General features: G+C 40.5%; 1 protein-coding gene across 1 annotated transcript in view; it reads right to left on the bottom strand.

Moving 5' to 3' along the window:
* MYO3B (myosin IIIB) overlaps positions 1–13,108 on the bottom strand; it is a 263,385-nt gene that overhangs the window by 44,914 nt on the left and 205,363 nt on the right. The window contains exons 30-31 of the mRNA XM_077830392.1: positions 9,332–9,395; positions 8,356–8,491 (exon numbers count right to left, since the gene is read on the bottom strand). Coding sequence (XP_077686518.1) covers positions 8,356–8,491; positions 9,332–9,395 — 200 coding nt within the window. The remainder of the gene's footprint in view (positions 1–8,355; positions 8,492–9,331; positions 9,396–13,108) is intronic.

Here is a 13,108-nt window from a genome sequence, read left to right as displayed (position 1 = left end):
GCATTTGGCACAGCAGTCAAAGACACTCATGATCCAACAGCATGCAGTTTTAAGAGAAAAGGGTGTTATATCTTCTCCTGCCTCTCTCCAGCCAGATGTTGGACCAAACACTAGAAGAACACAAACAAATGGGTTGTGGTGGGGATAATCAGCTGAACATGAGCTCTCAGTGCAATGCTGTGGCCAAAAGGGCCATTGCAATCCTTGGATACATAAACAAAGGAATATTGAACAGGAGCAGAGAGGTTATTTTACCTCTGTATTTGGCACTGGTGTGACTGCTGCTGGAATACTGTGTCTATTTCCGGGTCCTACCGTTCAAAAAGGATATTGATAAATTGGAGAGGGTTCAAAAGAGGACCACAAGGACAAGCCAAAGAGGAAATATTTAGTGGATATTCTATGGCCTGTGTTATGCAGGAGGTCAGACCAGATGATCACAATGGTCCCTTCTGGCCTTAAAATCTCTGAATCTATGAACTCCATCATGTATTCCTCTCAACAGATGGAAATCCACTGTAGAACCACTGTATCACATCAAGAATTTCTCCAGTGAGGCTGAGAGAGCTACTTGAGCAGTACCCCATCCAAAGCTTCTTCTCCATATTGTGGCATACAGCAGGAGAACACAGTGGGGACACAGTGGAGCACACCTAATTGTGCTGTCCTAAAATCCGGCTGGATCATGCCAAATAGGACCTTTCCCAGCCATGTCCATAATATCCAGAGTGACCCATGAGACTGCTGTTATTTTCTTCATGACAGAATCATAGTCCTAGCCCTGACATGCAAAGAAAAAAGCCACATGGAATTTTTGAGCAGAATCAATGGGATTCTGCTATCACACAAGTGAGTCCATTGACTTGAGTGGAGTTATTCCTGATTTACACAGGTGTAAAATGAATCAGAGTGTGTCTTAGAATTAATGCAATTCTTGTATATCATCTTTCACCCAAATGGATTCTAAAATGCTTCACAGCCTTGATGTATTGGGATCACTTCACCTACTGCTGAAACATTGCCACCTATCAAGGTAGAATATGGGGGCCACACTACACAATAGTGTCTTTGAAATGTATCCAAGTGAAACGAAATAGGAAGTTGAGTTAGGCAGAATGAATTCAAACCTGGCCAGAACTCTAGGATTAATCCCGTAACTCTTACAAAATGTACCATGGCATCTTTGATTAAAAGTGGTCCACTCCAGACCTCAATATTACATCTCCTCTAGAACACAGCCTGTCCAGGAACACAGTGCCTGCTAGCACCATGTTGGGGACCTTGACTCTGTGGATTCAAAGGGAAGGAAAGTGAATCACTAATGCAGGATGGAGTATTCTAGTTATGTTTTTTTAAAGCCATGCACAAAAAGAAGTTAAATATGAGAATATTGTTAAACTTCTTCTCTGATATAAAATCTACCTAATAAAAGTATGAATACTATACCTGACTTAAACATCCTGTAACACATAAGAAAAATATATCAATTCATTCTAGGATTCAGAATGGCACTTCGAGGATGGTAGATGAAAGTCTATTCTTAATATTAAGGTCTGAAAGATATTGTAACTTGATTGTTAATGTTATTTTGTAGGGATTGTAAATTTCAAAGAGTGAACTCCCGGTTCAGTATTTATTCAACACAGAATTTGTAATGTATAGCACCTTTCATTCAAGCACTTTATGCAAACTATTATAATTGGCAAAAACAATGAGGAGTCCTTGTGGCACCTTAGAGACTAACAGATTTATTTGGGCATAAGCTTTCATGGGCTATAACCCACTTCATCAGATGCATGGAGTGAAAAATACAGTAGGTAAGTATAAATATACAGGACATGAAAAGATGGGAGTTGCCCAAAGATGGGGGGGCAGTGTCAGTGCTAACGAGGCCAATTCAATCAGGGTGGATGTGTCCCATTCCCAACAGTTGACAAGAAGGGGTGAACATCAACAGAGGGAAAATTACTTTTTGTAGTGACCCATCCACTCCCAGTCTTTATTCAGGCCTAATTTGATGGTGTCAAATTTGCAAATTAATTCCAGTTCTGCAGTTTCTCATTGAAGTCTGGTTTTGAAGTTTTTTTTGTTGAAGAATGGCCACTTTTAAGTCTGTTTTTGAGTGTGCAGGGAGATTGAATTGCTCTCCTACTGGTTTTTGAAAGTTACAATTCTTGATGTCTGAGTTGTGTCCATTTATTCTTTTGCATAGAGACTGCCCGGTTTGGCCAATGTATATGGCACAGGGGCATTGCTGGCACATGATGGCATATATCACATTGGTAGATGCGCAGGTGAACGAGCCCCTGATGGTGTGGCTGATGTGGTTGTCAACACCATCATAGGACCTGTGCACACATCTGATGAAGTGGGCTTTAGCCCACAAAAGCTTATGCCCAAATAAGTTTGTAGTCTCTAAGGTGCCACAAGGACTCCTCATTGTTTTAGCTAACATTGTGTCCTTTCCCAATGCAGACAAGCTCAGAGATACAAAAACCTCAAGGACTGGACAAACAGAGATGAACACAAACACTCTGGAAGACTTGACATGGATAGTTTGACCGAGACTGACATGCTTATGTTTCTCTCATAATTGATTGTCCCCCTAATCTACCCACTGCTTTCACTATAGACATCTGAAGTCATTATTAAAAAAAATATGTGTTGAGATAGTTTACTCCTCTAACGTTCTGAAATGTTACTTGGATACCAAACCGAGTAAGAGTTGATAAAAACAGCAGCATTTGCTTACATACAACAATTTCCATCTCAGCTATATCGTGTACATAGCAGCACCATATAATCCTTATTAGCTTTTTTGCTTTTCCGAGGGAGGGCAATCACATCATCTGCAAACAACAAAACAAGGAGAACAATATCCTTCATGGTCCCATCCTTTAGACTCTGCTCAGCAAAGCTTCCACATTTTCAGTTAGGGTTTTGCCTGAGTAAGAGACTGCAAGATTGGGAAACATAATAATAATTCCATTTGCTTCTGGGATCTTGACCTTACACTAATGAACACCCACAGATCTGCCAGCTAGGAGAGATCAATGTGTTTTCCATACACAAAGGGAAAAACATGCACTCTCAGTCTACTTGACTCATTTGAGATTAAAGAAAGCAATGACAGACATGAGAGAGAACACACAGTGCCAGTCTCACTCTAAGACCCCATCCTGAATTGTCTCACAGCCCTGCCTCCCAGTGGACAAGCAGGTAAACCATGTATATTTAAAGTTGCAGTACACAGAAAACAGAATCTTAGTTAGAGCATCACATAATTCAGAGTCAAAAGATTAAAACAAGTGGGCCAGTTTCTGCCTTTGGTTACACAGGAGTGAAACAAGGGTGCAGCCATTTAACAGAGCCAAGTTTGGCCCATTCTGGCTGAAAATGGGGGTAAGGACCAGTGATGTATGAGTCATTGAAAATAAGGAACTGCTTAGAAAATGCAGCCTACCGTAGATTTTAAAATCTTGCTTTATTTTCTGTTTAGAATGGGGAATGGGTAGTATCACCTGTGTAACAGCAGCCTTTTGGCAATGGCATTTGACTCTTCCTTAACCCACAGTGTTCCTTGCCAGACTTCAGAATGGTAGCCGTGTTAGTCTGTTTATGGTACTGTTTGAGACGGCAGACCGCAGCTGTCCCCTTGCCAGTAACTTTGCACATAGGCAAGTACCTACTGCATTTCATTACCTCCCTTGAGAATGCAGAGACTAGCTGCCCTCTCTACACGCAGCAGACAGCCACCGCCTCACATTTCTCTCCTAGCCCAACTCAACTGGGCTCCAGTAAAATCACGTTACTGTCAATTTTACAGAAAGAAAGAGACAATCTATTAAACAAGAGAGAGAGAAAAAATAAAGATGGTGGTGAAACTATTCAAACGGGGCCACTGATTTTAGGTGTCCAACTTGAAACTCCCCGGGCTTCATTTTCAATAATGCTGAGTACCCTAGTGCCCCTTAGACTTAACAGGACCCCCCAACATTGAAGAATCTAAAATCAAAGGACACTTTAGAAAATGTTGACTTCTACAACACTATGGGCAGCATGACTAGACTGGCATTAAGATTAGTTACAACACAGCTGGCTGTTTAACTCGGAACATCTTGGAACCTAGCTATGTTTCGACATTTCTGACAAAGTTTCAGTATCTCAGACAACAGGGTGAGGAGCATGGCATAAAAGAGATGTATCCTATTTCCCTGCAAGAGCGCGTATGTGACTAGAGACTCTTCTCTTATATTCTGTTTGACTTTTGAAGCACAGGCATCCATATCTCTATTAGCATTTGAAATTACATCATCTCCTGGTCAATGGATAAATACTATTAGCGTCTTCTTTTACAAACATATTTCCTTTTCATCTAGAAACTCTCTGCTGTATTTATTCTTGGTCCATCCATAGCTAAACATTAGGCAACTCTCTCTCCAGGGAGTACTTTCAAACACTGTGTTGGGGCTGAGACATAGGTAGCCAGGAGTTGGAGTCTAGTGGTTAGAGCAGGAGTCAGTGTTGGGAGTCAAGCCAAGTGTCAGAGCTGGAGTTGAGCCAAGGCTCAGGAACAAGGCAGGAACCAAGAACAAGTCATTAAAGCAGAGTCCAGGAGTCAGGCAAGGTCCAGTGTGGCAGCCAGGTAAAGCCCAGTTGCATGGACAACTTTCTGTGCCTCTCTTTGGGTTTAAATAAGAAACCCTGACCAATCACAGTTCACAAGGTTCCTACAATCAGACCCTGATGTAACTTCAGGTTTCATGGTCTCTCCTGTTCAGCTGCGTAGTAATGAGCTGTGGAGTAGAAGCAGGGTGGTGCTAGTTAACAGGGAACCCTATGGACTCAGGTTCGAGACCTACAAGATATTCTCCAGTCTCTCAGGAATATGTCACTACTCTGCCTCTAATGTTACCTTATTGTGACTTAAATAGTCAGCTTCTATCATATTAACTGGACTCTCCTCCCGACCTTACCAATAAAGGATAATATCAGGGAGAAATTATTCATATAGAAGAGATTGGGCAGGATCTTTGGCCCTGCTGCAGCACTCTGGTGTTGCTAATGGACTATAAGGCTGGCTTTACTGTCTGGTGGAAGCTCCCCCCACGCTCCCCTCCCCTTGTAGGGGGAATCCTTGGGTGACACAGAGCCAGCATAGCTTTGAGGGGAGACTTTCAAAGGCACAAAGAAGAATTAGATGCCCAAATCCCAGAAAGTCTATAGGAACTGAGCTTCTAACTCCCCATCTGTGCCTTTGAAAATCTCCCCTTTAAGCCATTTTAGCCTGTGCGTGGACACACCTTGCACTGTGTGTAGTTTGGCCATAGCTTTAAATATGTTTCTTATAGGCCGAAGTCAAAGCCCAATGAAGTCAGTGGGAATCATTCAGTGTCTACATTTTTGCATAAATCATTGACTACAGATTTTGCAGTGTCTGTGTGGAATCTCCCAGCTCTACCTTTTCCTTGCCACTGTAGCATAATTGGGAACATCCTAACACACTAGAGAGGTAGGTATCACAATGTGATGACCACTGTGCACGACAAACACACTGGCAAATTTTCAGAGGAAATTTGCAAACTTTTATCATTCCATTTCCCCCTTTTTTTCCCCTTGGGCCAGTCCTGTTTGTAACATAATCTAAAATGATTTAGAATCAATTTATAAAATTTGCAGTGTAAATGTTTCATCAAGGAAAAAAAAGTACCATCATCATGTACTTTGGATCACATAGTATATATTGCTTTTATGTGGATAATAATTTAGATATTATATTCAAAGGTTATAACAAACATATTTACACCATACTTACCCCAAAGATAATGCTCTATATTTGCCATTTCATTTTGGTTTTCATAAGTGCTACAGCACTGGGTGCCTAAAACTACATATCATGGACCAAAAGTAAATACAGAATTCACTGGGGTGTGAAAGCATTTGAATCTCTGACTGAAGAACTATGCTTTCACAAAGCACTGGAAGAGGCCATTATTCTTCAACAGGTTTATTTCTTTAACAGTTATTACTTTAAGTGTGATTTATATCATTTCCAATCTTGAATACCTTAAATGCTTTACTGAGATTTTTATTTCTTTGTGGCTGTGTGCTTGTTCTTTTCACATATTTATTTCCTGAATAGATCAAATCCATGTTTCAGTGATCTCTTCTTCAAAACAAGTTTTTTAATAGGAGAATACCAATCACAGTTATTTTAAAAAGTCAAATCTTAATTATTGGGTAATGGACCCTGAATCACACAAGGGCCTAATTCTGCCACGTTTAATCCCTCTAAGTAATAATTTTATTCCATACCTAATACCATTGGTTTCAATGGGACTACTCACAAAGAAAGGTACTACTCACTGAGATTTGGGGTGACAGAACTTGACCATTAGTGCTTCTCTTAAGAAGGTATAATGCAATGAAAATATTTTTGTTTGACAGATTTATTGTTACTATCATTTAAACGTTTTCCACTGTAATGCACACACCTTCTGCAATCCCATTCCACAAATTCAAGTCCCCTGGGAACTGAAACTCAGAACAAGAGTATAACGAATTTCCCAACCTATTGTGTTTATGTAGAACTCTGTATTTGCAATTGAAAACAACTGTGTATCTATAAAGGATGAAAAATGCTACATTTGTGTAATTTCCTACAACATAAGTACCTGATCCTGCCAACATCTATGCACCTTCTTAACTATATATATATGAATAGCTTCATTGACCTCAAAGTAAACATTATGTACATGTGAGTTGGCAGGATCAGGGCCTAAGTGTGCAGAAAAATGATTGTAGTTCTATTGACCCTGTAGGAAAAAAGTGTACAATAGTAATAATATGGTACAGTGAATTGCACAATCAGATTAATTAGCATATATAAAGAGCTCAGGACAGAAAGGCCTCATTTTAGGGTTGTCAACTTTCTAATCCCTGAAAACTGAACACCCTTGCCCCGCCTTTTCCTGAGGCCCCGCCCCATCCCACCTGTCCCCCCCATCACGCGCTCTCCACCCCAGCTCTCATCACTCGCTCCCCCACACCCGGGACTCACCTGCTGCCTGCAGAGCCGGGCTGGGAGGAACTGACGCAGAGCCTGCCCAATCAGTGCACAGTGGGGCATAGCAGGGGTCACTCCCTGGAGCAAGGGGCTGGGGAGAGGTAATCAGGGCACAGTGGGGTGTGGGAGGGTCCGTCCCTGGAGCGAGGGGCTGGGGTGGGCAAATCGGGGCTCAGCGGGTGGGGGGGAGGGGGAGAGAGGGAGGGTGGAGGTTCTGACCCAGTAGCAAGGGACCGGGGAAATCAGGGCATAGCAGGGCGGGGGGAGGGGGAAACTGGTTACCATCCCAGATGACGCCGGTACCTACTTTGGAGCTTGTTCCGAGAGCCAGCCAGTTCTGTCGGTCAGGCTCCCGCAGCAGCTGCTGCTTTTCCCACCCCCTGATGGCAGAGACTGGTTACTGCAGGTAACCGGACTTTTAGCGATGCTGCCAGTTTCCCTTTTCGACTGGACGTTCCGGTAAAAAAACAGACACCTGGCAACCCTATCTACTTTTCAGGAATGGCCTGCAAGCTTGTGTATTAGCATGTAAATTTGGGGTCTGATAAAAGATATCAAACTATCTACCTTTTCTATCTTGAACTGTGGGTAATAATTTATGGCCCCATACTAAACCCTGCATTCAGTGATATGCAAATACAGCTCCATGACAACAATGGAGACAAGCATTTTGATAAGTAACAATTTCTGATATTGATTTCCTGGAAGACTAGAAATATGGACCTGTTAAAACAACCTGGGGTGCTTCATTTTACATTTTTAAATTGATAAAAGAAATCACCAACCAAGACAAGAAGGAATAGATTATCAAACAGAGTAAGAACCACATTGGGTAGATTTTAGCATTGTTGTAGGCTTCACTGTGTTGCAGAATGAACCTCTCTGAATGCAAACAAATCAATTGTCTTTCATTCTGACACACATAAGAGGTTTCATAACTTCCAGTTTGTGATGCTTGCAGCCAGAGGGAGAGGTAGAGTTCTCTGATGTCAATTTTGTTTCATTAAAAAGGTATTTTTATGGAGTGAAGATCATGGCTCATGTTCTTAACAGAATGTTATCACACCATACTTCTGTCTCCGTATTGCACTTAAGTGCATTTGACAATGTAAGTTCAAATAAATTGCACATTTTCAGATGGCAAATGTTAAATAAATAGTTACTTACAGTATGTTTCCTGTCTTCCATGGGACTGTTAAAAGAACTCATCGATATATTAACTTACATGCAGACAACATGTATCTTATAAATATTTAAAAAAATAATCATTACTTTAATATATTTCTTACCTTGTTTTTTAGGGGATCCCAGGGGACTTGATAATTGATTATTTGCAACTGCAAGGGCTTGGCTTATAGGCTGTGAATCATTCATTTGGAGTGAATGCTTTAGAAGAAACTGAGATGTGGGAATCTCATCCGAATCCTTTTTGAATAAGGAACAATGTTTCAGAAACATAAAATAGTATAAGTATTCCACTCAATGAAGTCAACTTTTAACCACAATCTTACAGAAAACAAATGTATATTTTGTATACTTCATTGTAAAATGTCTAATGCTAGATTGAAGTCACACAAGATTCTTGTGGCTTTTAGCCACAGTGACTAAGCACCTGTGTCATAAACATTTATTTATTTCCCCCCTCTAACTTATTTACCCCATACTCATGCAGTTGATCACAGCATGCACTGTATGCTGATTTCCTCTCATAGTTAATTTGTATCTTTAGAAAAAGGCTATAGGAAGGTATTAATCTGCTTAACATTTCTAAGTACATCATCCAAGGGATTTTGTTTTTTTAATCTTACATATGCTCAGCAGAGTTACTGGCAAAAACTGTACATTTTCTTCATTTCATCCTTTCAACATCAAATGGTAAGCAGCAAAAATTGGATCAGACTTCAAAGACTATGCTGTGCTCCAAGTCACAGAGCGACTCCTCCATTTCACATATTGAATTCAAGCCGGATATCAAAGTGCTACCAAAGAACCTCAGGTCCTTACTAAAAAAGAGACGAACATCTGTAGAAAGTGAAGTGCACAGACAAATCACCTCAGGGAGTAGCTAGCATTTATTCTCAGCAGCAAATTTCCAGCCTTTTGATTCTCTTATTCACCGTACCTCCCTGTCTTTCTACAGAACTAAAGTTCTTAGCAAGCAGGCTTTTGTCTCAAAGACTTCAAAACATCACTAAGTTCCATGTTGAGATGGCTATGCCAAGCAGAACTGTGGACTCAGGAATTTGAATCTGAACTTAATAGTACCTTTTCCATTTGTTTGTGAAGAGAATCAGGCTCTGCAGGAGAAGTCTGGTTGTTGGTTTGCTGCCTAAAAATTACAGTAAAATAGAGAGTTTAAATGTTGTTATTTTCCTCTGTGCCACTAAAGAATTACGGGAATACACAAGTTTTGTCTTAGTGTTTTTTTTTCCAGTTGCCTGCACATGATCAGTTCTGAGAAAACAGACCAGTCACATTTCCTCTAATGATGAAATTCCTTGATATTAAATACATTAGTACTGTAACTAGAACTGAGCAAAATATTTGTCATTATAGCTTTGTGTGCGTGTGTGAGAGCAAGAGAGAGACAGACTAGATTGAGATTATGAAACTTCTGTGAAATTAGAGAGCTTTTATGAAATGCAACAAGAGCTAACACTAAATGTTTTTCACTTTCAGAAGCCTGTGAAAAGCCACTTTCCCTTGAAAATTCAAACTCAGAAATTCTGGAAAAGCCAGCAGGAGGACCAGGTTGTATACCCCTCCCCAAAGCAACATGGTCTAATTGATTAAGCAGAGGTCAGGGAACGAGGATTTCCCAGGTTTTTATTCCACCTCTGCTTGTCTTAATACTTCACTTATATAAACTTCACAAATATTATTTAAGGCCCAGTCTTGCTCCCACTGAAGTTAATCAGACCAACAAAAGACCCCTTATGTAGGCCCCAATTCATGTGAGCAGACTCTTGAAGTCAATGGGACTCTGCACTGACAGGAAAGTCTACCCACACAGATTCTGCTGCATGATCCCTAACTATCAAGCAGGTAAATACCACCAATGTCATTTTACAGATGGGAAAACTAAGGCTTACAGTGGTTAACTGATTTGTCCAAAGTCACAGGTCAGGATTAATACCTAGGTCTTCTGATTGCCACTAAGGCCTAATCCACTAGACCACAGGATCCTCTGATCTAGTCGCACCTTTCCTGAAAATGAAGCTAATATCAATTACATATCTATCTTTCTGGGGATGAAAACATCTTAAATCCTGTATATTTTCAGACTTCATTTGCAGTAAATATCATTGCTTTCATTTAACAGATAGGGGAAATGTATAGCAGGGTGGGTAAGAGATTTGCTTGAGTAACTTCTTGAGTTTTACATGCTTCACTGTGAATAATTTTCAGTCCCTCATATTTTGAAAAAATAAAACCCAGGTTTTTTGGAGGGATAAATATCATATGGAACTATATTAAAAATACAGCACGCATATCTGTGAATTACACTTTTTGCCACTCTTTCCCAGTTTTACTCAGCTCTGTTGATAACCAAAAATGACTCTTGAGCAGTGGTGCAAGTATGGTAGTACGGTACGCCACGCTGTACCAGTAAGGTATTTAAGGTTGGCACGGTGTACCGGAAAGACCACTTCCAGCCCTGTCCCCTGCCCTTCCATGGAGCTGCGTCTCCTCGGTCTGTACAGCAGCCCTGCCGGAGGACAGGCTGGGGGGGGGGTGGGGGCGGCTGAGGGCAATACAGCCATCGGAGGAGCCACCAGCGTTCTGTTCTTTTCCCCGCTGCATCCCAGGTAACGGAGGATGGATGTGGATCATGGGGAGGGGACGAGGAGAACGTTGGGGCCCAGGCTGGGGTTGGGGCAGGGAGGAGTCGCATGGGGAGTCATGTGCCCCCCCCCCCCCTTTGTGTCCCTCCCATGAGTGCAGCATACTGGGAAGAAATGATTTCCACTTACACCACTGCTCTTGAGTAACAGCAGAATAACATAACGCACTGTTTGAACAGTAATTGGTGATAGCTACATGTACAGACTTACTTTTCAAAAACACCTACAATTAAAATAATTGAAACTAAACAAGGACATGAAATCTTTTAAACTGTTACTTTGAGTACTTAACTTGACACATGTACATCAAACGCATTACATAACGTGCATATCTTATCACTACATCCACAAATGCAGACTACAATTTTTGGGCTCTGACTTTCAAAGGGACTTGGGCTCATGAGTGTCTCAGTCATTTTTGAAAATGGGACTTAGGCACATATGAAAATGTTACCCCAGGTCCAGAGATCTGATTTAAATTGCAAGTTTTACAAAGCTGGTTGCAAAAGTAATGACAATTTAAGCAACTGTTTAAATAAAACTCCCAAGAAGTGGCAACAAAATGAAGAATTCACTGATGAGTTCAAATGTCTAATTTCTCTGGAATATTACAGTTCACATGACCACAAGATGGGTTTTATTTATTGTTTGTTTTTTTTATAATTTATTCTTTAGAAATTGTTATTTGGAAAGATGACAAAATATTCTGCCCAAAGTCATATGTTAAATTTGAACATAAATATTTTATTTAATGTATAATATATAACTCACTATCAGAGATAAAATGCTACCCATATTCTGCAATCAAAGAATCACTGGACAGTACTGTCTCTGATAAAAGTATTACCCATAATAAACTATCTCAAAATGACAATGAACCTGAGCTGCATTAAAATAGCATCTAGGCACAACCCTGAGGATTATCCTTAGGGCGGTTCTAAACCATTTGCAACTAAATACTTTGCAAAGTAATGTCTCCTACCCCCATCCCCCCACAAAAACCAAAAAAACCAGACAGCACTGTTATGTGCTCTGGGAACAAGCCAAAGAGTTTGGCTGTGCTTGTGGATACATAGAGTTCTTTTCCATGTGTATTACAAGCCAGAATTGTGGAAGGCTTTTTCCACTTTTAGCCTCCAGACCTTAACTGACCATGAGCCACTAAAATCTTCGTAACAAGGAATTGACTGGTATACAATTTTCCATGTTCCCTGTTCCAACTAGTTCACAATTCCTCCCTTTCCCTAAAGATTATTAATAAAGTTGGAATTGAGACGGCTAAAATGTTATCTTTATTTAAACATAGCCTTTTTAGATAGAAAACTGCTTTCTTTTTCTTTTCTTATGAAAAGGGTGGAATGTGGGATTTACAAGTAAACATACAGGGCCAAATACCATTGGAATTCGCAAAATATACCAGGCATGAAATGGAAATATTGCATTCTTTGTTCAGAATTTTCGGAAGGGGTTAGCTCCCATAATTAGGCCCAGATTTTCAGAAAAATTCAGTTCCCACACAGGCACCTAAATAAGCAGTCAGATTTTCTAAAGGGCTCTGCATGATGAGTGAAGAGCTCATTTAAAAATCTGGCCATAAGAGTCACAGTGGCATCTGCTGAGAGTGAACTTTGGGAAATCTGGCCTCAATTGTGGGTGCTCAGCACTTTAACGTCTGGCATGGAGCTCTTTCGAAAATCTGGCCCTTAACTTATGACTAAGGAAAGAAAATGGAACACAGTTAATTACCTGTTATGACAAAGACTGCAATGGGACTCAGGAAGCAGCAAGACAGTAACTAATTCTCATGATGCATTTAATAATATTGGCAAACATTTTCAAAGTTGGGTACTTAAATCTAAGTGGCCTCATCCTGAGAGGTGCTGGGCACTTTCAGATTCCACTGAAGTAGAGAGAGTTGATAATTCTCAATATCTCTCAAAACCAGACCTTTATATTTAGATGGCTAAATATGGATTTATGAGCCTACCTCTAGGCATCCAACTTTGACAACTTTGACCTAGTGGGTAGGGGGGAAGTAGTAGACATGATATATCTTAGGCCTAGCCTACACTAGCACTCTAAGTCAATGTAAGTTACGCTAGTTAAGTTATGTAAATAACATAATTTAAGTCAACATAGCTTACATTGACTTAAACCGGTGTCTACCCAGCTCTTTGTCTCCCATCAACATAGCTTC

Source organism: Eretmochelys imbricata, chromosome 11, assembly GCF_965152235.1.
Source record: "Eretmochelys imbricata isolate rEreImb1 chromosome 11, rEreImb1.hap1, whole genome shotgun sequence".
NCBI classification, from domain to species: domain Eukaryota; kingdom Metazoa; phylum Chordata; order Testudines; family Cheloniidae; genus Eretmochelys; species Eretmochelys imbricata.
The sequence above is the reverse complement of the archived record's forward strand: the minus strand, read 5'-3'. Positions and strand labels throughout refer to the sequence as shown.